Raw genomic sequence first — 27,315 nt, forward strand, 5'->3', positions numbered from 1 at the left:
TAGTGCCCTGTTGTGGGCGATTCAATGCCAGCCAGCCACCAAAAAAAAATAAATAAATAAATACACGAAAACAAACTTTCGTTTATAGGCTTCTATTTACCAATCTACCTTCCCGCTCTGTCTTCTCCCCCTTTTTGTCGTTTATATATATATTTTTTTTTTGCGCAATTTTGGCATAAGTGCTTCGTGCTACTTTGCCAAATTAGGAGGAAAATGGGGCTGCGCTCAACACCCTACAAACGATTTGCATTCGCCGGCAGCGTTTTTATCTGCAATTTCGAGTGTCACAACAGTTTTTGGAAGCGCGCCATCAGCCAAATCGCCTAAGCTGGCGCCTCAACTTCTGCCCCGCCCCCACACCTCCAACACAAGCATAATATTTTAAAGACCCACATACATCGGAGAACATCGAGAATACCTTGTGCTGTCACTGAAAATAATAGGATATTCAGTGCATTTCCTAGAACTATTATTTTGTGTTGGAGTTTCATTTTTAAGCATTTCTTTAAAGTTTCTTTTTCAACATTTTTGAAATTTAAAAAGTAAAGTTTTCTTTTTTAATATATAACATATAAGTACAGTTCTTTTTTCACAATTTTGAAATATTTAAAATCCATTATTTCTGAAACAAATTGAAATGCAACCAAATAGAAAGATTATAAAATATTCCTATAGTACTTTTCTTAATAAAATTGAGTTCTTTTTCATCGTCTTTGAAATTTAAAAAGCAAGGTTTTCATTTTGTAATATATATAAGTACAGCTCTTTTTTCACAATTTTTAAATATTTAAAATCCATTATTTCTGAAATAAATTGAAATGCAACAAAATAGAAAGATTATGAAATATTCCTATAGTACTTTTCTTAATTAAATTCTTTTTCAATATTTTAGGAATTTAAAAAGCAAAGTTTTCATTTTTATAAATGTATATAAGAACAGCTGTTTTTACTCAATTTTGAAATATTTAATTAAATATGATATCCGCAAACAATTTTTAACCTTTAAAATATAATTTTAAATTATTTCTGAAATAAATTTGAATGAAACAATATGGAAAGATTACAAAATATTTCTTTTTACTTTCCTTAATCAATTTAAATATATTCCAAAGCTTTCTGAAATAGATTACATTAAATAAAATGAAATAAAATATTTTAAAATTTGTCATATTTTTAATTTTTCTTAGTTTTGATTCCATGTGATATTTGCAAGGGCCTAAATAGGTTTTAAAGATCACTATTTATATCAAGTTTACTTTGTGAATTCCGGTTTTTATATTTTAGAAATTCACTAAATTTTCATTAACAAAAAAATTATAATATAAATAACATATTTAATTTTGTGATAAAGTAAGCAAATTTAATTTTTAAAATCTTTAAAAACCAATCGTAAAGTTGACTTTAGCATTAAATTACATTAAAATTTAATGACTTGAATCATATTACAATTTTTCATACATATTCATATTTCTTAGTTTTGAGTTATATTATTTTTTAAAGCTCCCTATTTGTAGCAAATTTATATTGTGAATTCCGTTTTTACATTTTAGAATTTCACTTGCAGTTCTTTTCAGTAATGTTTTTTATCCTTTTGAGCAGTAACTCGACGTCGTTGCATCCTTTAGATTGTTGACATGTTTTTCGCAGTCTTTGCAAGGCTTGCCAAAAGTGCAGCATAATAATACTTAGCATCAGGATTGTGCATCTTTCACTATGACAAACATTCACACAAATCCCATCGTTGGCAGCCAACGCGGCCATCTAGAAAACTTTTTGGCCAGAAAGAAGCAGCACACAACGAATGAATATAAGAATGTTTGTGCATGTCGTATAATGCCACTATATAGTAAACTTAACTATAGTATATACATAGCTGCTTGGCTGTTTATGGCCTGGCCATCTTTACGTTTCGCTTTCATTTGGCTTAGAGAGAGATGTTGTGCGCCTCAAGACCGTGACCTCTGATTTACAAGTAACTCTGACTGCTGTTCTTTCGTTGTATCCACGTCCACATCCATCCACATCCATCCATCCATCCACACAAATCATCACAAAGTATTTGTGTGCATGCATTTTGGTAACTGGGATTTCTGCACTTGACAGTCCTTTCCATTTGTGTCTAACACACACAAACAGACATACACACATACATATGTAGTAGTATGCATGTGTGGAACACATTTGCAAAGTTTTGCGCATTTCATTTAGGCTAAGGCAAATGTAATTTATTATGGACCAAACAAAATGTGATGTGATTTTTTGAAGCAACAAAAAAAATAAATATAAAAAGATGTTGCAAGCAAACACTGACGAATTCCATTTCGGAGACTTTTTAATTAACGTATGCAAATGGATGTTGGCCAATAACATTCAAAGCATTTAAAGCGTGAAATAGAATTGGCATTTTAAAGTTCAAATATTCTCAATACTTGATATTTCCTAATATAAATTTAAATTAAATATATAATTCTGATTAAATACCAATTGAAAAAGAGAACAACATTTTTTTAACGTGTTATAGCTTCATCTTATAAATAACAAAACAAATACACAAAAAAAAAGCATCTCAATTTACTTATCCAATTTATAATCTTTAACTCTTAATGCCTCTCGGATGCACAAGCTAAAATAAACAAGCGGTAGAAGCGGAAAGAGAGTGAACGTAATTGAGATGCAAATGTATTCCAATAAGAATTGTTTACATTGCGAAAAACAACTTTTATAGCTGCTCATAACCTCGAAATAAAAAATACTGTCGAACCTAACCTAGCTTAACCTAGTTTGTGCGAAAGTATTTAATGCATTGGTTTAATATTGAGTTTTAAATTGTTGAACTGTTGTTGTTTTCAAGTAACGACAGAGTTTTTGCCCCCCTTCACCTCACTTCAGCCTTTCATGTTTTCTCGCTCGTCTTTGTCAGTTGGACAGCAAAAAAGAATAAAGTTCATTTCAGCTGACAAAGTTCACATAATGTGACCCAAAGTTGGCCAATCTCGCGTCACGTTCTGGCAATTGAGAATGCGACATGCTAATTAGTTACTGTCGCCCCCTCCTGCCGCCCACTCTTTACACCCTTCATGGCTTCTTATGTGGCATAATAATTTAATGCGTTTTCATGCTTATTCCTAGCCTGCTTCTTGCTGTTGTTGTTGTTGTAGTTGTAGTTGTTGCCTTTAAGCACGCCAAAATGTCGCTGTTAAGTTGTTTGCATTGCACTCACACACACACACTCGCACTCACACTCGTGCACACACATAGTCAGCATTTTTACTGCGGTCCTTGTCTTGCATGGAACCGTTTGGCTTTTCCGCAATTTTCGCCACTGAAAATGACGCATACGAAAATTATGGGGCCCGCAATGGGCAAAAGAATTTTGCGTGTTTTGAGTTTTTTCTGTTTTTTTTTTTATTCGTCGCCTTGTTTGTGTGCCAACATAATTCTGTTCTGCTCCCCTTGCAGTCGCAGTCGACGTCGCAGTTGACATCGCAGCAGCAGCGGAGCATTTGCTGCTGTGCAAAAAGTCACGTATCGCATCCGCGGCGAGTTTTACATTTTCATTATGCCTGTTTAAAAATGTGCAGCGCAGCAGCAGCAGCAGCAGATGTGAGTGAACGAGAGAGTGAGAGAGAGGGAGAAGTGGAGTAAAGGTGAAGTAGTTCACCTTTTGGGCGCCTTTGCTGTGAATTGGGGACAAGCGCAGCCACAACAAACACAAAAACAACAACGACAGCAACTTCAATGTAACGGCATCTTTTTGTCCATAATTGCTCAAAAAAGGCGATGACGACACTTTATAGCGGCTGCTGCCATAAACTGTGTCCGTTTTTGTCGAATCAAATTTGCGCTGCCGACGTCGTTGTTACCGTCGCCACCGCGCAGCTTTCACTGAAACTCAATTAAGTTAACAAATATGCGAGCGACATGTGCCTGACTGGACCAGGACATCGACAACTGACAGGCGCACCTGTGAGCTTCCCCCAACCCCGCTCCCATCCCTCTCTTTCCTTCACTCATTCGAAATCCATCAATGTCGCAGCAAACGCGAACTGCTTTTCAATTATGCCATAAATCGCAGGTTGTGCAGGCGAAGGATTTCCTTCATTTCCAATGCTTCGTTTTCTGTTCTTTTTTTTCTGTATTTTTGTTTGCTTGTTGTCTTTTTTTTTTGCTAGTTTACATTTTATTTAGCATTTGTTTTGGTCGCTACTGCGGCTGCTGCTGCTGCTATGCACAGTCTCATTTTGCAATAAAATTTATGTGCAATGTACAAAGTCCAACGGTCAGTCGGTCGTAAACACACACACACCAACACACTCATACGCATTGCGAACACACCAATAACGCACACATGCAAATGCAAGAAGAGAACAAAACTGCAAGCAAGCAGCAAAAACAAGAACAACAAGAACAAAACTTGAGCTATTTTCAACAGTGACCGAAACACAGCAGCACAGACCCCAAAGCAGAATGTGAAGGGGAAGTAGTAAGGCGAATGAATACAACAAGGCAACAATCAAACATACAAACCGAGGGGGGCATAGAGAGGGGTTATATGTGTTACTGTGTGTGCGATTAGCAAAAAAGTTATTGGGTAGAGGAGTAAGGGAAAGGGGTCGTCTGTGTAGCTGAGAACTAATCTCAAATAAGCGAATTGAAAGTGAAATTGCATTTTGCTCAACGCGCTTGTTGTTGGGGAAGATCTCACATACAATGTATGTATGTATGTATGGAAGCATGTGTGAATGTGAATTTGTGAATTTCGATTGCAAGAATTTATCGATAGTTAGTTGCAATAAATCGGAATTTTTGGCGTTTTTTGTTTTGCTGAGCAATTTAAAATCTCTGTGTTTATGCCTAGTTGTAAAGTTCCACAATAATAAGTGCTTAGTCGATTAAAATGCATTTGGGTCAAAGACTTAAATTTAAAAAACATTTACATGAAAACAATGTGTGAGCGTTGTGTAATTTTTATTGTACATGCATACATACAAACATATGTACCTTACTTTCCCTTTGCAATGAACTCATGTCTTTGGGCAGATCATTTAACGCAGAGTCTCAATTGGCCACGCTAATAAATGGCCATAATTTATCAGTGCACTTGTCCAGCACGTGGTCTTAGTATGTATGTGTGTGTGTGTATGTTGCCAGTCAATCGTAATTAAGTGCAATTTATGGCCAGAACTCGTGTGCATCTCAGAGACTGCAACACGAACCCGTTCCGTTTCCACCATACTCAATCAACTTGAATGCATTGAACCTGTTCTGCTTGCCCTTCTCCTTCCTACCCTCTCTCTCCCTCCCACTTGATGCAGCGACAGCAGCCGCTTCCCATTTTTCTATTAGCAAGCCCCCCTTCCCTGCCCACCTTTGCTGTTCGCGTCATCACCGTCATCTTTGCTGATCACTCGACTAGCGCGTGCTCAGTTAGCAACAGCAACGGCAACAAATACGAAGACAAAGACAACAACAACAGCAATTCTAGCCATCTATGGGGGTATTTCTCACTAAACACTGACTGGCTCTCTCTCGCTGTCTTCGTTGCTTGTATGTATTTATTTATTTCATTTCCATTTTATAAGGTACTATGTATGAGAGTTGAATATTGTTAAAGCGTCAACGTGTCAAGCACGATTAGACGACGGCGACAGCGACGTGAGCAGCAGCAGATGCGACTCAAGATGAGCGATGCTTATCTTGCACACATACACACATACTATACAGATGCACATTTATGCCTTTCACCTACAAACATACAAAGTTCTGTTGAGTTTTTTCAACATTATGCAACTTTGTTGCACTTTAAATACTACGCACGTGCGTCAAGTTCAGTCAAATTGTATTTTGAACGTATATGATAATCAAATATATATTTCGTTGCTGATAAGCAAATGTATTTGAACTTCGCTTTCAATTACAAGCGCAGCTTTTGCACTCATACAAACGCAGGCATAAAACGAAAACAAAAAGAGACAGCGAGAGAGAAACAAAGGCAGACCAACAGCAAAGTCGAGAGCAAAGTCCAAAGCCGGCGTTCACTGATCAAGCTGACGTCACTGGCAAGTAGAGCAACACCAACGTCGACGTCGACGCATCGTCGTCTCAGTTATGGCACTTGTTCGTTTCACAGTTGCGGGGATTTGTTTGTCTCGCACACACAACAGTTTCAATTATGGCGATTTATTAGCAACAACAAAAACAACATAACACACAGCAAACACAAACATAACAAGCAGCTACAACACAAAAAAGCATCGCCAGCGATCGTTCGCTCAGCAACAGCAACAACAACAACTAAAATACGAACACTCACTGTACGAGTGCGAGTCCAAAGTCCAAACGGCATTTCAGAGGCGCGAGAGTCCAAAGTCCAAAGTCCAAGTCGAATGCATTGGTCGGGTTTTCTGTTCGTCGGTGAGCATGTTGTGCTAGTCATAGACCCCCGTCTCCGCATCCGCCCCCGCTCTTGGTTCCATCTCTTGTTTACTCTCATTTACAATTTTGTTTCTGTGTGCTTTGCTTCTCTGCAGAAGCAAAGAGCAAAGTCTTGGTCTCTTATTATCCCCCCGCAGACTCCCCGCTCAACTCTTTCTTTTTGCTTTGCTCCGTTTTGTTTACCTTTTCTGAACCGAAGACGAATATTAGTTGTAACCGACTTCGTCGTTTTCACTCTCTTGTAAGGTGCTCGCTCCCTCTCTCTCTCTCTCTCTCTTTCTGACTCTCTTGAGATTGGGGCTCTTGAAACTCTTAGAAACATGCGGTCGCGTCTGTTGATTGCATGTATGAGAAAAAAACAAAGTTAATAACTTGACTCAGCAGCCACTGTTGCTTGCTGGCGCTGTTGCTGTTGTTGATTTTATGGACCAAATAAAATTACGGAGCAGCAACAATAAGCATTTTACGACATATTATTTATACAAATACCTCTACATACATATATATGTATATAGACATGTGTATTACGAAATGCAATAAATGCCAAATTGTCACTGTGACGGCCCTCTGGGGTAATATTTTTGTTTCAATTTGTGTCACCTTCGGGGCACTGTTCAATTTTCGAATGTGATAGCAATCACTGCAGCTGCTGCTGTTGTTGCGGTTCTCACTGACGTCATACGCCCACAAGAGTCAGGCTCGCAGTCAGGTGGGCGTGCCGTGTCATTATACGCTTTTATGACAAAATTGTATACAAATTATGCATCTTTTGTTATCCTTGCTGCGCTTCTGCGGACGCCTTTGAAATGCCCCCCAGTCACAGTTCCAGTCACACACACACACACACAACCATAAAAACAACAGCACACACTTTCACAGTTGTATAGAGAGACTTCGCCGGCTTTTGTTGAGCATTCAAAAAAACAAAAAACAAAAAATAAGAGAAAAAAGTTCACGTTTCGCATTTTGCTTTTGCTGCGATTCGCGTTTTATTTAATTTTAGCGAAACGAACTGAAAATAAGAAAAATACAAAAATACACAAATTGTGGACTTTGTACCTTTGCTTTTTGTATTGAATGAATTTAGCAACAGTTACAGTTTGCATTGTTGTTGCCATTTTTATATTTGTTGCTAGCTGTTGCCACGTTTCGCGCTCAAAACTACAACAAAAATGTGAAGAATAATGCACATGTTATGGCACAACAAAGAAACGACTAATAATAAAAGCAAATTAATAGAGGTTAACATAACACATTATTGTAAATTGTATTCGAATTAGTATTCCATGTGGACTTGCTATAGAAAGCTTTGAAAGCTATTAATGTTTAAAGCTTTATATGCTAGCTAAATCGGAATCCCAATTGGGTTCCAATCGGAACACACTGATCGATCTGTGAGTTTCCTCAATGAATGTGGCAGCAGTTTTCTGCTTTGTTGAGGAAAACATTCTCAATTAACAAGAGTTTGCTTTTGCAGTCAGTCATTAAGCTAACGATTCGTTACGTTACGAGTGCTCTCAAGAATGCGACTCAAACAAAAACCAACTAATTAAGCTGGCAAAATGCCGCTGACAGTTTTGCGGTGGCAAATAACTCGATAGAGACGCAGAGTGAGAGAGAGAGCAAGAGAGAGGGGGTGAACAAGAGGCAGGTTTCACATGCAAAACGCAATTAATTATACATAATCCACTTGGCAGATCGATTTACATGCTTCACTCACACAAACTTGGCTACGTTTTGAGCTACGCCACTTGTGGCTGAACTCTCAGTCATCATCGTCATCATCATCATTGTCGTCTCCTTCGTTGCTTGTATTGTGAATGGCAACAGAGTTGTCGTGTGGGCGGAAGTTTCGTCTGGGTATCACAGGGTGTTTAGCACCGCAACCCGCAAGCACCCGCATCACATTCAGGGTCATTGAGGGAGGTCGCAATTGTCACAACTGGTCGTTGTTCAGTTATGTTCGCCCCTTGAGAGCTACGAAAGCTCTCTAGATAGCGTTTAACTATCCTGGTTTGTGAATTAATTAAGCAACCAATTATTGCGCATAATTAAATGTGCATACATTAATCTATAATTCATAATTAAGCAAAGGAAGTTCATAGTACTAAATCCATGTTAAAACACGGAACAAAAATAAGCACAGCAAACTGTCAATGCCATTTTGCCAGGGCTAATTCTAGCCACGCCCACACACACACCCATACATACGCCCTCAAGAACACACATGCTCATGTTCATCTGATATGCTGCGGCTGCCTAATTGGAAAGTGCAAATGTGCGAGGCGCTGACGCGTGACTCCTTGGGAACAACTTGTTGCCTTGGCTACCTTGCCTGCCACCAGAGAAGTTGCCTCATTATGCAAAGTGCTCCAGGAGGCAGACGGCAGCAAAAACAAAAATAAGAACATCCTAGGCAAGTGGCATGTGGCATGTGGCAAGTTGGGTGGTGGCATAGCGCGTGTTGACGCAACACAAGCACCAGAAAGAACCTATTTTTTTTCTGGTAGCTTGGTATTTTGGAATTTTGTGTGCGCTTTGCAAATTTCATTTTCATTTCCACTCCGCTTCGTTTCAATTCGTTTTGCTGTTGTCGACTCGCTGACCCAAGTCAAGCAATGCAACTAGTACCCAACCCTCCGAGAGGGGGTGGAAAGAAGACGGGGGGGGGAGATTGGCAGTTATAACAAACCGACAGCATCGTCGTCCTCTCATCGGCTTGACTATGTTGATTTGCAGTTGGTTATGTTGTCGTTGTCGTTCTTGATTTGCTTTTATTCCAATTGTGATATCCCGTAAATTGTTTGCTCCAATTGGGGTATTTGGATTTTGTGTGCAGTCATAAGCAATTGCTGCTTATAATGAATTTCCAACTACATTTGAATATTACAAAAATCTGAATGATCTCACACGCTAACAAAAGCTGCTTGTTTTGTCGCATAGCAAACAGCCTGAGTCAGTCTGCAGAGCAGGGTGTTTTGCCAGTCCAGCATTGCCGTTAAACGCATTCCTTGGGCGCCTCGTTGTTGTTGACATCGCTGACGTGCAGCAAACAGTTGAATTTGTTCCATTCGCAATGATGACACGCTCGTTGCATAAGCAAATATTCGAGGCCCACTCTCACACACACACTCCGATTAACACCCACTCCCCTTCACAACACACACACACACACTGCAAGAATGTATGTGCGCGCATGTGTGTGTGTATGTGGCTGACAGACGCAAGTTGTCGTTGCCAGCTGTCATAGCAACGATGTTGGATTTTGAGAAAACCCACAGACAGAACACCACTGACAGGACATTGTCGTATCCCAGTCCCAGTCCCAACTCGCAACTCATGACTCGCAGTGTATGCCAATGACACTGGTTGACAGGCTTAGCTGCGATAAGCCCCCAATGCGATTGCGAATTAGCAATGCTTTAAATACGACAGTTCCAGTTAAATTCTTATTTATTATTTAAGCGCGGCGAAAGCCTTTAAAACGAACAATAAATTTGAATATGCTTAGCTTTCTGTGTATAAGAATCGCTTTTCAGCCCTGGCTATGCTGAAGTGCAGCCCTGTAATAAGAACTTGATCGTGCAGTATTTATTTGGGATGGTATATTTTAACGACTGAGCCGCGGTCACACTGATCAGAACTTTCGATAAACTTTTAAATATAAGGGCGAAAGTAACGCAAAATTTAAAAGAATAGTTACTGCAATTAAATTTTACAGTTCTTTTAATTTGAACATCAATAAATAAATTATTCGTAATATTGCAACTCCAACTAAATGTACAAATGGTTTTCTTTCCTTTTGCAGGTGTGCAAAGCATTGGGCATAATTTGTGAAATGGAATACTTTGGCTTGGAGCCGTGGACACACAACCAGAAGGAGACGCGCTTCCGTCAATGGTACAACCTGAGGAATCGTCTGCACAGCGACAGCAGCAGCAGTGGTATTCCATTGATGCTGGCGCTGCGTGTCAAATTCTGGGTGCCAGTGCACAACATTCTGCAGCAAAGTGTGCGCAATTTGTTCTATATGCAGGCGCGCAGCGATCTGCTGGACGGACGCCTCTGTGCCCACGATTGGAGCAATGCTGCCAAGCTGGCGGCGCTGCTGTGTCAAGCAGATGGACTGCGGTTCAACGAGCAATCGCTGCGTGCCGAGTGCCCCATGCGGATGCGGCAGCAACAGCAGGCGTTGCAGCAGCAGCAGCAACAGCAGCAACACAAACTGGAGCAGCAGCGTAAGGAGAAGGAGCATGTGCTAAGCTTCAAGAAGCGTCGTCTATCAAAACAGAAATCCGTGGAGCACATTGAATGTGTGACACTCTCGGCGCCAACGACCAGCATCGCCAGCAACAACAGCCCCAGCATCAGCAACAACAACAACAATAATAACATCAGCATCAACAACATCAACAGTTTGCAGGCATCGCCATCGACATCAGTTTCCGCATCCGCCTCCAGTTCGAGCAGTCCCAGCAACAGCAGCAGCAGTCACTCGGGTCTCGACGAGCGTTTGTCCAGCAATCCGTTGCGCATCTACATGGAGTATGTGATCCAGCCGAGTGGCGAGCCAAGCGAACCGCCAGCGGACTTTCTGCGTCAGATTGCCGTCGAACACAGCAAATTGGCCAAGCTGCCAATGAGCCCCAAGTCTGCAAAGTATTGGTTGCTGCGTGAGATCCAAGAGCTGAGCGGCTATGGCGAGGAACTGTTCAGTGGCGTCACCACCAACGAGAGCGCCGCACGCTGCGACATTGCAGTGGGCGCCCATGGCATCACCGTCATACGCGGGGAGGAAAAAGAGAGGTAAGTGGCAAAGCACTTTTTTTTAAATAGAATTTTTTATTAAAATATCTATCTATTCCTTGCAGCATCCCCTTCAGTGCCATTGCGGCGGCCAAGTCGCTGCGACGCATCTTTAAGCTGGAGTATGTGGACGATCACAACGATCGCAAGGAGCTGGAGATCAAGCTGGCCAAGCATCCAATTGCCGCCAGTTTGTATCGCTCGATCACCGAGCGTCATGCGTTCTATGTGTGCGATAAAGTGCGCTGTGTGGTGACCAATCAGTTTACACGTGATCTCAAGGGCACCATCGCCTCCATGTTCAACGAGGACACGGAGCTGGGCAAACGCTACGTCTTCGATATTCAGCATACGTGCCGTGAGGTGCACGATCAGGCCAGACGCAAGTTGCACGAACGCGGTGGCGATGTGGCCGCCATGGCATCGGCGATCGATGATGACGATGGCAGCGGAGTTGGCAGTGGCGTTGGCTGTGAGCCTGGCTGCGATGGCCTCGATGTGATGATCGGTGGCGAGCACAATGCGGATGCATTGCTCATGTTGAATGGCGGCGGCGGTGGCGGTTCCATGGCCGGCAAGATAGATTTGGCCATACGCGACAAGGAGGCGCGTGAGGCGGCGATTGAGCGCTGCGTGGACACGCGCATCTCCGAGGCCATGCAGTGCAAGATCTGCATGGATCGTGCGATCAACACAGTGTTCAATCCATGCTGTCACGTCATTGCCTGTGCGCAGTGTGCGGCAAGGTGAGTTTCGAAATGAATTCCTTCTATTTGCTTTGAAACTAATGAGTTTTCCATTCACTTCATTTGCAGATGCAGCAATTGTCCGAACTGTCGCGTCAAGATCAGCAGCGTTGTCAAAATCTATCTGCCACCCGAACTGCGCACCAGCCAAACCGTTGCAAGCACCACCAGCTGCAGCATCGTTGGCCATCCGGCGGACTCACAACAACTGCAATTGTCAGCAGAGCATTACGAACAGCTGGATCAGATTGATGGCATAGCATCCACATCATCAGCAGCGGCAGCAGCAGCAGCTGTTGGTGTTGGTGTTGTGGGTGGAACAGCGGCAGCGGCAGCAGCAGCGGTGGCAGCAACGCCGCCTGGTGTGGCACCAAAGGCTGCCTAGAATTGGCTGTGCTCGCTGCTGTTCCGGCTGATGGAATGGGTGTGCGTGCCGATTGTTTGATGTGCCGTGATCTCGTGTTGCTGTTGAATCTATAATATGACCATAACATTAACATTACTAGGGGAACAAACCAAAAAACCAAAAGCAAAATATATATTATGAAACATATGCAAGAAAAGGAATAACAACAACAACAACAACTTAGCTCGTATACTCATGTATCTTTACTCAAGTATTTTATGAATATACAAAACCCATGATGCAAATCTATCTATATATATACTATGTACTATACTACGACTATAAAGTGCTATTTAACCCCCTAACTGAGACTTCACAATCTAGCCTGTTTAGTGTTTTAGTAATACCACCTAAACGAAAAAAACAAAAATCAAGAAAAAAAAAAGAAATCTTACTAATAATAACTAACTTAAGAGCATATATACAAGAAAATATTTGTGAATAGAGTGCGGCTACTTACGTCTGTTACTTACTAATTTCTAGTTAGAATTTTACGCCTAGATCTATACTTTTACGAAATGTATTTATTATAATGCCTAACTCTTAGTATTTATTACGACTAAACACTACTTGGCCTATACGCAGTCTCTAAAAAACAAAAAACAATTCTCATAAATGCATATAAAAGCGATATATACTTATATACAGAAATATATATACATATATATATATTCTCGTACATAGTTTATTTAGGACAAGCGTACAATAATAATCGCAAGTTTAAGGAGCAAGTAGTACTAAGTACCTGCAAAACTGCTTAGATGCGTTTCTCTGCAGCAGATATTAAAAACGTAGTCAATAATAAATGTTAACATGTTATACCAATCAATGAATTTATTCTCTTTTGTTTTATTTCATTTCTTACATTTCTTTTTCATTTCTTCTCCTACCTCTCCCTTCCTCCTCGCTCAGTGTCAAAAATCTTTTTAAACTTTCATTAAAATCTATTTGCAAATTGTTATTGAATCCACACACACAAATTTAAAATTCTTTTGGATGTCTATATCCATCAAAAACATAATAATAATGTTAAGCGCTGTTTTAGATTTGGTCTCAAAGACTAAGATATATGATAAATGTTGAATATTATTGTAAACAATATAGAATATATGTATATGTATGTTAGTTAACTAGAAGTACAATTTACAAACTTCTTGCAGCTGTGTTCTTCACAAATTTATAGCTCTACACAAACTAGAATTTCAAACTTTTCTAGATTATCTATTGGTCCAAGGACCTTAAACTTACAACTTTTTCTAGGCTATCCAAAGTTTCTTTCTTTAAAGATGCAATCTTATTAAAGTCTCTCGATTTTTTCTATAAAAGTCTCTACTGACTTTAAACAATCATAATTTCTTCCTCAAGCTTTTACTTTTCTTTCTCAAATATCTTCTTTTTCTTGAAACGTATTCTTTATCGTATTTTTATACAACTTTATGCTGGTTTCTTTGAATATCACAAAAGAAAAATTGTTAATAAAATATATATTAAATAGATATTCATAATTCCCAAATCCACTCATAAGATCATCTCGTAATCATTAATATCAATCTATCATAGTAATTTTTGATGTCTTGGAAGCGAAGGTTTTCAGCGGAGGGTGCACAATATTAAAGATGTTCCTCCTTGGGATTCCCTGTTTATGGCGTACAACAAAAGGACGAAATCGAATTTCACCGGTTCCACTATGTACATATATGGTTGAAATAAAATGATGGCTTTTCGATGTTTCCAATTATCTTTTGAACGTTGTGGGACAACATTATGTTTTTAAATTGGAAAGGTTTAAGCAACCTGAAAAAACGTTATAAATTGGGTTGCAAATTCATACTATGACATTCAATAAATTAAAATATGTTTGTACACGCAATTGTTGATCATTTTGAATTAATCCATTTCCCGCCTATGTTAATGTTAATGTTAAGCTTATCGATTAACGCATATCGCTCAACCACCACAAATAATTTTTCGTTCTAAAAACAGTGTGTGCACACTTAATATTACCGGCACGTTTAAAATTTTGTGCTTATGTGCTTCCAATAGTTGAGTATATATTTTTCAGAATATTATATTAATTTTGCACATATATACACAATATTTATTTTTTATTTAATTTAAAGAATGGTAGCGTTAACAAAAATTGATTTTTTGTTCGTTTTGTTTGTATTGAAATAAAATAAACACTATTCTTCTTATTTTTAATTAGTAAGTATTTTTGTAATTTTATACTTAGCTGCATTAAATCGTAAGGGAAAATGAACTAATGTTATTCCAATAAGAAAAATTGTTTGATTTGTTTGAGTCAATATTGCATTAGAGGTATTCCAGCATTTAAATTTTATTTAAAAATATTATTAAAATATAAAATTTATAGTTTAACACTTACTTAACTCAAAGGTAAATAAATAGCCAACAAAGCTTTATTTTTGAATGAATCAATAAGGCAATCTTATCAAAGCTTATATATGAAATTTGTAACGATGTGTTTTGGGTTGAGTCAAAGGTAAATTTATACCCGTGTCGATTGTTTCATCGATAATTAAAGGCTTTTGAAGTGTGACCATTTCTAGCATATTTATAATTCTTGTTGTCAACTGGCTTTAACTTAACTTAATTATTTTAATTTTCATATAGTAGACTTTAACTAGTTTTCATTCCCAATTTACATATGCTAAAAACTGCAACCAGACTCTTGACTATGCGAGTTTTATGTTTTGGTATATTTTCCGATGTAAAAAAGGAAATTTAGCAAATCGTGTTGCGGTCACGCTGTGCAGTAGTTCGGCGTGTAAATCTAAAATGTAAATATTCGCCGTCTGCGCCGAAACAGTGGAATAAATATCATATTAAATAATCAGTCGCTGGTTAATAGAAATTCTAAAAAATATTGTTTATACCGCATTCGCGTCCGCTACAATAATCGGGAGTGTTTTGCGGCCTAAATTCGAAAAGGCAGGGAGCAACAGCAACAAAGCAACAAGCGATGTGGAATGCAAGCAAAGCAAGGCAAATGCAAACAATTGAATAAGCACTGCTGACTTGTCTCCTCTGCTCCGCTCCGCACAGCGTTGCTGCTCTGCTGGCGCAGCGGTGACGTCCTTCGCGTTTAGTTAAACACCAATTTGAAGTTTGGTGCAATTCGCACGCGGTCGCAGTTTGTGACTATTATTGCAAGCAGCTGGTGGCAGCCACAGCAACGGCGGCGGCCTCAGAGACTGACGACGTGGGGCTGTGGGGGCTTTGCATTTACTTTGATCGTGCTCGAGTGTGAACGCGTCTCTGTATGTGTTATTGTACGTGAGTCCGTGTGCGTGAGTGAGTGTGTGTGTGCAGAGACCACCGCAATGACCATGAAGCGACGCGTTGCTCTCAATTCTGTGGATGTTTACAATAAATTCCTAAAAATGTTTCAATTGTATATTCGCAATGCAAAATAAACCGAAAACAACAACAACAGCAACAGCAGCATGACAACAGCAATAATAATACTGAAAGTCAACAACAATAACTAAAATACAACTGCAGCCTCAACCATAAATAAATAAAAAACAACAGCAATATCAAATTGTTCTAATTTCAAAAGCTCAACTAGACAACTGCAAAAACAACAACTGCAAAAGCAATAACAACAATATCAGCAGCCACTACAATCACAACAACCACAACAGCAGCAGCTACAACATCGAAAGAAACAGCTGAAAATACGAAAATACTTAACAAGCACACGCAGTCTCGCATTAATTCGATATTCCATTTGTGCTCTTAAGCTTTTAAAGCTAAAATTAAACGAAATAACAAGAAAGAAGAAATCATCGAAGCAAGCAAATCAAAAGAAAGCCCTAAAAGCCAAACAAGCCAAGTGCCTCTCCTCTTCCCCACGTTCTCTCTCATGTTCTCTTTCTTGCTCACTCAGACGCCTAATGTGTTTATGTGAATTTAAGCCGCTCTTTGACGTCACTCGTTGCCGTAACCGTCGTCGTCGTTGTTGTTGCTGGCGGCGCCGTCTTCGCCTCTCCGCGGCTTGCGCTTAAGTCTCCCTCCCTTCCTCTCTTTAACCGCGTGAAGGCTCCACTTTTAATCACTTCGCGCGCATCTTCTTAAATGCGTTTCGTGTCGAGCTTTTTTCGTATCGTCGTTGGTGTTGTTGTTATTTCGTGCGCTCTCGTTTCACTGCTCCGAGAAGACGCGTGACTTTGATTTTTTGAGTCAACACACACATATATGCACATCACATGTATGCATGTTCACTTGCATGTGTGTAGCAGCAGCGATTCATTTGGTTCTGGATCGCGATCTGGATCGGGATTATTTAACTGCACAGAGAGGTCAGTATCAGTATACTTATGTATGTGTGAGAATCAATCGAATCTTAATCAATCAATCGGTTTAAAGCGGTTCACAGTAGACACCAAGCCAGCAACAAATTGTAAATTCAATTAATTAAAGTTCATTTAACTTGTCATTCAAAGTTCTTTGAATTTTCCTTTTTTACTTAACAAGAGAATTGAGTATCAATCAAGATACAGCGTACAATATTTTTTTAATAGCTCTACAATTAGTTTTAATGATATTATTATGCAAAAACATGAGACAACTAAATTCTTAGCTAATTGGTAATCTATTTTTACTTTAATACTGCTGCACTTGCAATCTTTCATAAGATGTCTGTGCAAGAGGCGATTTAAATTGCATCAACTGTTGGAATACACTTGGCTAGATTCAATTAATTTGGATTATAAATGCAATTTGGTAATGCAAATAACTGAGAAACTTTGTGGCGTACTTAAGACCGAATTTAAGCTAGAAAATTGAATGAAATTTGTACAAATTCCATTCACATGACCCGAATTTGCATAATTTTCAATTTCATTAAATATGGGCAAAGCACACTCAACATAATTTGATTTTAATACATTGAAGAATTCATAAATCCAAAATAATAAAATTGTATGCAATTTAGGTGTGTCAGTATTTTTAATCAGAATTGAATACTATTTAATTTTTGTGAATTTAAAACATAACTTCGCTATGCTTGACCGCATTCTGTTATCATAATACAGCTACTACACTTCACTTTTAATTAGGCTAATTTTGGCTTTCAATCAAAATTTGGCACTGAAATTTCGACATCACTGAACTGCTGACTAAGTGCAGAGTGCTTTCACATCAGCTCACTAATCAAAATCGACAGTGCTTTATGGCAAACTACTTCCATTCATCTTTATTCAAGCGCGCCAGACACTCAATTATGGACACCACTGTACAAAGCTCACAGACTGTTTAATTTGATTACGATATTTTTCATCATCAATGAATTTGCGATATGGATATTGATTTGATTTGCGAGAAAACTCCCCAATAGTGGCAGCCAAAGTTTAATCAATTTATTATCAGGGAATTTCCATTATGTATTTAAATTATTAATAAAACTCTGGTTTTTTTCTATTTTTAACTTATTCATTTCCTATTTGGTCTATTAATTATTGAAATCATTTTAACTCAACTTCAAATATGTTTTTTTTTTGATATGCACACGCTTAACTATTATGAGTTATAATTTATTGTTAAATTTATAGACTTTAACAACTGATAGATATCGGAAGTCGCTGAACTTCTTTCTCATTATCAAAGCTGTTAACATTTGTCGTTATCATTAACGTCATTATGGGGATTAAATTGAAATCAAGTCTCTGCCAGTTCATCAATTTATTATTAAAGTGATGAAATGAATGTGAGGACCGTTAAAACGGGTATTTAAAGCGGTCTGTGTTGTTTACTGCGGACAAGAGACAAGAAGGAAACAAAACAAAATTATGATTTACACAATAATTAAATGTCAATTCATCTCTCTCTCTCTCCCTCTCTTTGTACCCTTGTCTTACGTTTCCTTTTCGATCTCCTCTTCCTTTCCGTTTGTGGTCGCTTCGGTTGAACTTTAAAAAGCGACAACGGTTATTAATTCACCCGGCATGAAAGCATTGACAGCATTGGGTTTTGCTCTGAGACTGCCTGGGAGCCTGGCGCTCTCTCTCTCTCCCTCTCTCTCTCTCTCTCTCTTCTATAGCTCTTCAATTTAGCTACCCAACTGTTGTTGTCCAACTGTTCGATGGGTAGGGTAATCGAAGGGGGTGATGACGGGGGAGTGAGGTCCAGTTGCGACAGTCGTTAATGGAAAAAATGTGATGCGCTCTTTGCGACTTCTTTTTTGCTATACTCTTTGTTCGATGAGGCGATGAGAAGTATTGCACAGCAGGGAATGTTGTCAATGTTTCTCATTTGTTAGGGCATTTAGTAGTCGACGTTGTGTCGCTTGCTTTATTTTTGGCTCTGCAGAACATTTTATTCATTTATTTTGCTTTTCTCATATAAAGTAGAGCGAAGAGGGCAGAGGGAATACGTTGGATTTTTTTTTGTTTTCGCTTTTTTGGCGACGGGGATGCGTGCTTATAGCGAACATCGAACGTCCTGCCATAAAATTGCATGCACGAGTTTTTGTTTTTGCCGCACGTTGCACGTTTCCTCCTCTGTTGCTGTTGCTGCTCTTTGCTTGTCCTGATTCGCTTTTTTTTTGCTGTTATTTTTGCAAGCTTTTTTTTTGTGTTTTGTTTTTAATTCTTCGGCCAAGTTTATTGCGTGGAATGCTATTTAATAAATTCCATTTTATGCCCCCGGATGGCAGTTTTGGTTTTTGTTGTCCCTGTTGCTGCCGCCATCCGCCATCGTTGTTGTTGTTGTTGTTTTTATTATCTTTGTTGTAGTTGTTGCTGTTGCTGTTATGAGCAGGATTTATCTGCAGTTTCAGTTATTTGTGTTAGCCAATGCAAATTCTGAAATTCAATTCAGTTATTCAAACGACGAACGCAATAACAAATTGCAAAATGAAACAACTACGAATGCGAATGTTTGGAATAGACTCGAATTTAAACTACTCTGGTAACTGTTTAATGTTGAATCTCGGCTTATTTTTATAGAAAAATGTGCAAATAAATAATATTTATTTAATAAATTGCAAATGTAATTCACCAAAATTGGACATTTCAATAATCTAAATATTTCAATCAAATTGTAAATCTATTTTATCCACTACCAACTACATATATTAAAAAAACAAATATTTATTAAATTATGCAAGCATAAAAATTGATTTGCATTTTCACTTTCTATTTTATTAAAAAAAAAAAATAAAATACTTATTTCCTTCTTTCATATCACAATTCAATATGAATAAGTTGTTAGAAATATACTCAGAAATAATACTCAGTTTATTTTAATTTTTACATAATATTATATATTATATAGAAAAAATATATATAAATATTTTATGAAAATAAAACCTATTTCAAAAAGGTACATTAAAATAAATGCATTCAAAATAGAGTTTTACCGATTAACAACTATATTTTAAAATATACCATTAAAAAATAAACTACATAATAAACAAAAAAATTGATATGAACAACTTATTTTCTTCTTTCTTTACACAATTCAATATAAATATGTTGCCAGAAATATGCATACAAAAATATTTTAATTTTTAAATAATATTTTTATATAGAAAATACATATTTAAATGTTATATAAAAATAAAACCAATTTCAGAAGGCTATATTAAAACAAATACATGTATCCAAGAATAGAATATTCATATACGGATAAGAAGTGAATATATATGATACATTTTTATAAATATACTACTTATATAAAAATTTTATAAAAAGGAAACCAATTTCATATATATAAGATATCCAAGAAAATTATTCACAATATAATTTTCATTTATAGAGAATCATAATCCATTATGTCATAAAATATTTGAAAGCTTTTTTTTAGCAAATGTAGAAAACGTATCAGAAATTGCATTAGAAAATAATGAGCATCAAAATCCAATTTCCTACATAGAACAGTATTAAATTGTAAAAGAGATTTATTAAATTTGTGTTCTGGCAACTTGAACTTTTATTTCTGGTACTTCGTTTAGTTTTCCATTTAAGAAAAGTCACAAAGAACTGGCACAAAAACGAACAATGAAGACGGCAAAATGTTACTCACTTTACGGCCATAGAGAAAGGGCAGAGAGAAACAGTGGAGGGGGAGGAGGCAGTCGCAAAAAGGAGGAGCAAGGAAACAAATTCCCAAAAGCGCTAAAAGTTTTCAACAACGAAACTTTTATTTTTTTGTCTTTGCCTTTGTATTTTTTTTCTTTTCTTTTTTAGTCGTCCTACAACTTTTAGATACTTTTTCGTTGTTGTTGTTGTTGTTGTGCTGCTGAAGGCACTTCCGCGCTGCTGCTGCCAAAAACTAGTTCCAAGAATAACAAAAACAATGTCAAGAACAACAACAATAATAACTGCAAAAACAAAAAAGAAAGAAAGAAAGAAGAGGAAGAACCATTGAGAACCGGCGATTGTTATGCGCGTATCTTAAAGTTGGAAAGCGACGCTTTAAGCTGCCGCGTTTTCTATTTCACTTGTTTTCACTTCATTCCTTTCATTGTGTGTATGTATGTGTGTGAGCCACGCCCCAGCCAGAGGCAGGCACGTTGGGTGTGCAACAAGGACACGAGAGCCATAAAAATGTTTCAGTGCAGCAAAAGTTTTAAAAACAACTGCAGGAGCAGCAGCAACAGCAGCAGCAGGACACGTTACACCAACAACAAGTTGAAGTGCAGTGCAGGGAGCTTCTGCGACGCATGCCACATCAACAACAGTAAACAACAACAACAACAACAACAGCAGCAGCAACAACAAGGACAACAACAAACAACAACTCTTAAAAGGTTGCACAAGCAAAAAGTAGGCAAAAACAAAAAGAAAACAAGTGGAATATTTGTTACAGGCATAATCGACTACCAAATACGCTGTACTTTTCGAATTTGGAGTAAAGATTGTATTAAATATGATTTATAATATCAGATACAGATGCATTTTTATACAGAATTTGGCTCTTTGGCAACAACATTTATGAAACTATATATAATATTTTAATATTAATATTAATTCACATAGGAATACAAGTTACTTTTGTAAGAAATATCAATTCAGATATAATAATAAGTAATACGCTGTATTTTTTTGAATTCCAAGTAAAGATCATATTAAAAATGAATTAAAATTCAGATACACATGCATTTTCATAGAGAATTTGGCTCCTTGGCAACAAAATTTTATAAAACTGTATATTAACTTATTTAATTCACTTAGTAATAAAACGTTCTATAATAACACACATCAATTCAGATGTTATAACAAGTATATAAGTGTAAGGATGTAATAAGTAATAAGTTTGAGTAAAGATAGAATATTTCCTACCTCTAAATCAAACACTTTCCTACACCCCCTTTCCAGTTATCGTTTCTAGAGTAGCTGCTTCTTTATTCCTTTTTTTTTTGTCATAGAGTATAAAACGTTCAGAGCAAACTCGCCAAGGGTTTCTTTAACATAACCCATCCCTTGGACCTGCCTCCCTCCGCCCTCCCCCGGCTAAAACTTAGCGTTGCGCAGAGAATTCTAAAAAGTCGATAAAAGAAAAATAAAAAAAATATAATTGAAACATGGTCAGCTTGCAGCACATTGATGATGGGCGACGAGTCGACGATTGTGTACATGAGTGTAGAGGGGGGTCAAGGGGGTAGCTATAAAGGTAGTTGTGTTGGCTGTGTGGAGTGGCAGCGAAGCGAGGACCAAGGAAGAGGGGGGGCAGAGAGCTGGGGGCTGCTTTATTCAGGTTATTTTTGTTGCTTTTGTTTGCATAAACTTTATGGCGTTGGGGGTAAAAAAGTTGTTCGTTTACAAATTTTACAATTGTTGGAAATTTAATTTCTACAGCAAAAATAAATAAATAAATAATGCAACGTAATTAGCTCTGTTGCAATATTGTTGGTTTTACTTTTATTTTTGTTTTGCTTTTCATTATGCCGTTGTTGCGTTGCATGATTGTGCGTTACTGTTGGGGCATGAAATATAATTTTCCCATTTTCAATTACAATACATAAATTCATTTACCTGCTGCAAGTAAATAAACAAAAGCAAACATAAAATAAAGAGCGTCTGTTTTAGTCAATTTTAAAGCGTGGCTTTAACAAAAATGTGCATTTGAAATATTTTTTATAAATTTAAAATAAATGTGAAGTGATATGGATAAAACTAAAATAGTTTTTAAATATATTATTATTTATAGATATATTATTTAATAAAATTAAATATTTTTTAAGAATGTGTGAATGTAAAAATTGACAATATGAATGTCATTTAAAGAATCGATATTTTGAATTAATAATAATCAGTAATCGATTATTTGTGTATAGTCAACTGCTTTAATTAATGAACTGCTTCCTCCAAAATGTATGTACATTCAAGCAGTTCAATATTGAGTAGCTGCATGCACTGCTTGCACTTATATTTTAAACCAATTTATTTAAAATAGACTCAAATTGATGACATCACTAAATGTACTACAACTAAAATGAATTTCTAAAACGTAAATCCCAATTTTAAATCTTTTTTAATACGCTGCGTACTACTCTTTTTTTTTTGTTGCCATTGGCAGCCTTGATCTTTAGATTAGCGGAAGCAAACTGAAATAGAAACTTTTCACAAATTATTGTACGTGGAATTTGCGATTCTACGTATCAGACAATAATAATGTAATATAGTCGATGCTCTCTTTGCTTTGCCATTTTCCGCAGTCGACGACGCAACGAGCTTAAAAATAAAATTTGTTGCTCATTAATCGAACGATTGCCGGCAACGATAACCTATTTCATCAGAGTGCTGATAACCCACATATATTGCGATGATCTGCGATCGTGATCTTTGCCATAGATGCTAGAAGCTTTATTTCATTTTTATTTAGTATTCCTTTTTTTTGCATTTTAAATGGGATTTGACCATTTGTCGGTCGTTGCTTCATCATTCTGGGGCCTGGCGCGATGCTCGATGTTATTCTCGTTAATTCCGTTTTTCGTTTTGCGCATTTTTTGCATTCGCGTATTTATATTCTTATGCATGACGTATGTGATAACGACACATCGACGACATTTGTTCAAAAGTGTGCAAAGGAAAGCCCAGAGAATCAGCCGACCAAGCAAAGCTATCAATATCAGAGACTCAGACTTCGAATCGGGGCTGTCAAAATGATTGTCAAGTCACGCAAATCTTGTTAGTGTCGAATTCGCAGAGTCTTTGCACTTGTCGAAAAAAATCCAGATTATTCCGGAGAAATATAGATGCGAATTCTCATATGTGTTCTTCTGTAAATTCCGTTTTGTTTATTACATTTGATCCGGCTGGGAACCAGATCTAAATGACGCTAATTTGAGCGATCATATCAAGTATACGCAAAGTAAACCGCCATCATATGCTAAACAATTGTGTGTTGTTCTCATTTAGCATTTCAGCAGTGCCGCAATCTGCCAATAAATCTGACACGGATTCGCTTGAGATTTATGAAATTAAAAGCGAAAGTCACTAATTTTAAAAGGCGTGTCTCAAATCCCCCAAAAATATGAGTCAGCACAGTTATGAGAGCATTGATACCAAGGCGAAATTATTTTGAGAGGTACAGTGAACACTCTATTGTCAAGAGTGTAATTGCATAAGTATTTTGTATCTTCATTAGGCACATTTAGTTTAGTTTCGTCACGTTACGCCAAAGATTAATAAGTGTGCTCGACTTTGAGTTACGTGCTACCCATTTTGGAAAAAAGCAAAACAGTGCGGTAATATTCTAAATATATACCAAATAATATGCAATAGAATACTAAAATATACCGAATACCAAATATACCAAATGCCATATTTTGTAAATAATATAACACAGAATACAAAGAATACTACATTTGGAATATACCACAGAGATGAAAATATACCATATTGTCTGCCAAAGCAGTAGGCGTTATTTGCCATTCAAAAGTTGTTCTTAAATTACTACAATTTGTATCTGATTACAACCAAAACTTTTTACGAAGATATTTTCCGACAAGGGTCCGCTAAATAGAGTTTAGTCTGCATAAATTTTCAATTTATAGTGTCTGCGTCCGTTTATAAGGGACTCCGACCATAATATGTATGGAAAAATACTTTAAAATGTGTGTTACATAAAAATCTGTTCTGAAAAGAGGCGTCCGCTATGGGAAGGTTCAATGAACTTTACTTTTTAACTAAATATCTCTTAAATTTACTAGAACTATACTTGGAATCGTTATCGCAATTCCAATTTCGATAGTAACCGATGTTGACAAGCTGAATTATTTAATAGACACTGATTCCATTTTTGAGTTTTTTGTTATTTATTTTTCCTTCAATTTTGATTAAATTCGCAAATTTTTCCTTTGTTTAAAGCGATCGTTTGATCATTTGTGTTTTGCTACAAGAGGTACAAACAAGTATAGTAAGTCTGTGATAAAAATATTGATAGATTTACAAATGGAAAAAGCGATCCCGACCCTTAAGCTTAATGCGTTTGCTTTTCGTCTGCGTTGCATCGCCCAAAAAGATGTGCGATTTCTTGCGGAACTTGTAAAGCAAATTATAATAGTCGGCAATAACTTGCGGAACATGTCGATCCTCCTCTTTAATCAGCTGCTTCTCGCAACGCATGAAGATATCGTGATGGGCTCCGCCACTGGCAAAGTCCTTTATAATCTTGTCCCGTTTGCTCCACTTGACAATCAATTCACTATTGAATGGTTCATAGATGCGAAATATCTTGTAGAAATGCTCGTAATCTTTGGACATGCGACGCACGTGCATCTCATCGATGTTGGGAATGCGCAAATTTGGCTGCCTCACCAGATAATACGGATCGTGCATCTGTGAGAAATTGCTGTAGCGCACTTGGGGCCAATCCAATTGCAAAATTGTGTTGTACAAAGACTTCGGATGACCTAGAATACCATGCGAAATATCAATCATACGCAACTGTGGCCCAGGCACAATATACTCCAATTCCAGCTCATGGATGCGATGATCGGTGCCGCGATATTTTCGTTCACCAATCCATAGAATAGGCAAATCTTCGTCCGCTACGTTATTGAGTTCCTGTATCATTGGTGAGCACTGGGCACGATAATTGACCATCTTGTTGTTTCGGCCATAGATTAAACTGCGCTCCGATGGCGTGAACTTTAGATAGTTGGGATTGTTTGCCAAAAAGTGTTCGGAGCGAAAGAGTCGATTCATTTCCATTTCAATCACAAAATATGCTCGTCGATGCATTGAGATCCAGACGATTTGAATGGCGACGGCCAGAAACTGTTCGTGAAAGTATTTATCCTTGATCTTCGATGATATGTTGACGATCGGTTTGGTGTGATAATACTTGGACATGTCTCCCTCGCCCATAATGATAACGCTATAGTTTCGGGCCACCAGCATGCGGTACTGACTCAAATAGATGGAAAAGATGCGCTTCATTTCATTCGTCTGTTCACTTTGAACTTGCGCCATATTACCAGCGAGTTCATCGCGTCTTATGAGCATAAATTCCACCAATCGCAAAAAGTATTCAAAGTAAATGATCAATGCATGGAGCAAACGATGAACAGATGGTTTGTGCATGAATTCTAGAAATTTCATGCTCAAAAACTCTTTGGGCATCGTAAACAGCACAAGATCGCGCACATCGTTGATCACCACCATATCAGTGTCGTAGGTGAGCTTGGAGCGGGTGAAAACTTCACGAAATATAACTTCTTCCTCCTGATTGATCATGCGCAGAAATTGATATCCATTTGTCTCAATGAATCTTTCGTTGACATCCTCCAAATCGCTATGAGGCTGAAAGTGCAGTGCATCCGTGTTTTTGTCCCACGACCATTTGCCACTCTTATACTTGGGTGCGAAGCTATCGGCGTGTATGCGTATCATCCTTACTATTTTATATATTTTAGAATCGTTAAATTGCTTGTTTGTGTGCTGTTGTATTAATTGTTTGTCATAGTACTTCAACTAAGCTTTATGCGCCGCCTTCTATTTATTTTTTGACTTCGATGCACTTTAAGGTAATCGAATCATAATACTTAAGTCCAGACAGTTTTTAGACAGCTTATTATAATTTCTTGTTATGGTGTAGTAGAATTTCCCAAATATATATACCTATAAGTTGTTTGTTAATTTAAGAGTATATTTTTAATTTTATTTTTTTAAAAACTGCACTTTATGGTAAATTCCGTTTTTCGGCTGTTTTTCATTGCTTGAAAATTATAAAAATTGTTATAACAGATCTACGAACATTCAATTTCAGAACTTTACCTTGTCTAAAAAGTAAAGTACAAAATCAAAACGATTTTTTGAGAGCGAATAAACCAGAAATTAGTATGCGGTCTAAAGGTGGCACTGGGATAGTTAGACTCTTACAACATATCTCGCTTAACAGCCACAACTGTGACTGAAAATATAAGCGGCTAAACGCAACAATGTTACCTAAAGTAACAACTAACCTTTCCGCTTCTATAATATGTTAAGTAAAGTACGATAACAATATGCGAATCAAAAAATTTTAATTGGGGCCAAAAAAGAGTTAAACTTTTATACCTATGATTATCTCGCTTAGCGGCCACAATTGGGGATTGTATAAATACGCGGTTAAGCGATACAATTTTAATTGAAGAAACAAAATTGTTGTCAGATTTCTATGTATTTTGTTAATTTAATTAAATTTCTTCTATTTGTTTGTTACTAAATTATGCCGCTAAGTGCATTTTTGGTGCTATGTAAAGCAGAGATGTTGTAAATCGCGGTGCTTTTTATGCATGTGAAAATTACTATTTTGAAACGGTTATTTTTAGACCTGCTAGAAGAAGAAGGGTAGAAGGGTATTATAACTTTGTGCGTCATTAAATATATGTAACAGGCAAATGGATGAATCTCTAACTCTATAAAAAATACATGTTCTTGATCAGTGTCAACCGCCGAAACGATATAT

General features: G+C 37.4%; 3 protein-coding genes across 5 annotated transcripts in view; 2 read left to right on the forward strand and 1 right to left on the reverse strand.

The window, feature by feature from the left end:
* Positions 1-12,495, forward strand: part of LOC132789361 (E3 ubiquitin-protein ligase MYLIP) — a 29,239-nt gene extending 16,744 nt beyond the window's left edge. The window contains exons 2-4 of the mRNA XM_060797327.1: positions 10,244-11,241; positions 11,307-11,987; positions 12,057-12,495. Of these exons, the coding sequence (XP_060653310.1) occupies positions 10,244-11,241; positions 11,307-11,987; positions 12,057-12,372 (1,995 nt within the window). The 3' untranslated portion in view covers positions 12,373-12,495. The remainder of the gene's footprint in view (positions 1-10,243; positions 11,242-11,306; positions 11,988-12,056) is intronic.
* Positions 12,496-15,108: 2,613 nt separating this feature from the next.
* The window catches only part of LOC132792398 (uncharacterized), a 94,712-nt gene continuing 82,505 nt past the window's right edge, over positions 15,109-27,315 (forward strand). The window contains exon 1 of one of the 3 annotated variants that reach the window (XM_060801758.1): positions 15,109-16,718. The gene's annotated coding sequence lies outside the window, so the exon portion shown is untranslated. The remainder of the gene's footprint in view (positions 16,719-27,315) is intronic. The other 2 variants (XM_060801756.1, XM_060801757.1) reach the window with 2 other exon arrangements.
* Positions 24,664-26,343, reverse strand: LOC132793046 (uncharacterized). The gene has a single exon (XM_060802643.1). The coding sequence runs from the start codon at positions 26,256-26,258 to the stop codon at positions 24,810-24,812; it is 1,449 nt and encodes a 482-aa protein (XP_060658626.1). The 5' UTR covers positions 26,259-26,343; the 3' UTR covers positions 24,664-24,809.

The sequence above is a fragment of the Drosophila nasuta genome, chromosome 3 (assembly GCF_023558535.2).
Source record: "Drosophila nasuta strain 15112-1781.00 chromosome 3, ASM2355853v1, whole genome shotgun sequence".
NCBI classification, from domain to species: domain Eukaryota; kingdom Metazoa; phylum Arthropoda; class Insecta; order Diptera; family Drosophilidae; genus Drosophila; species Drosophila nasuta.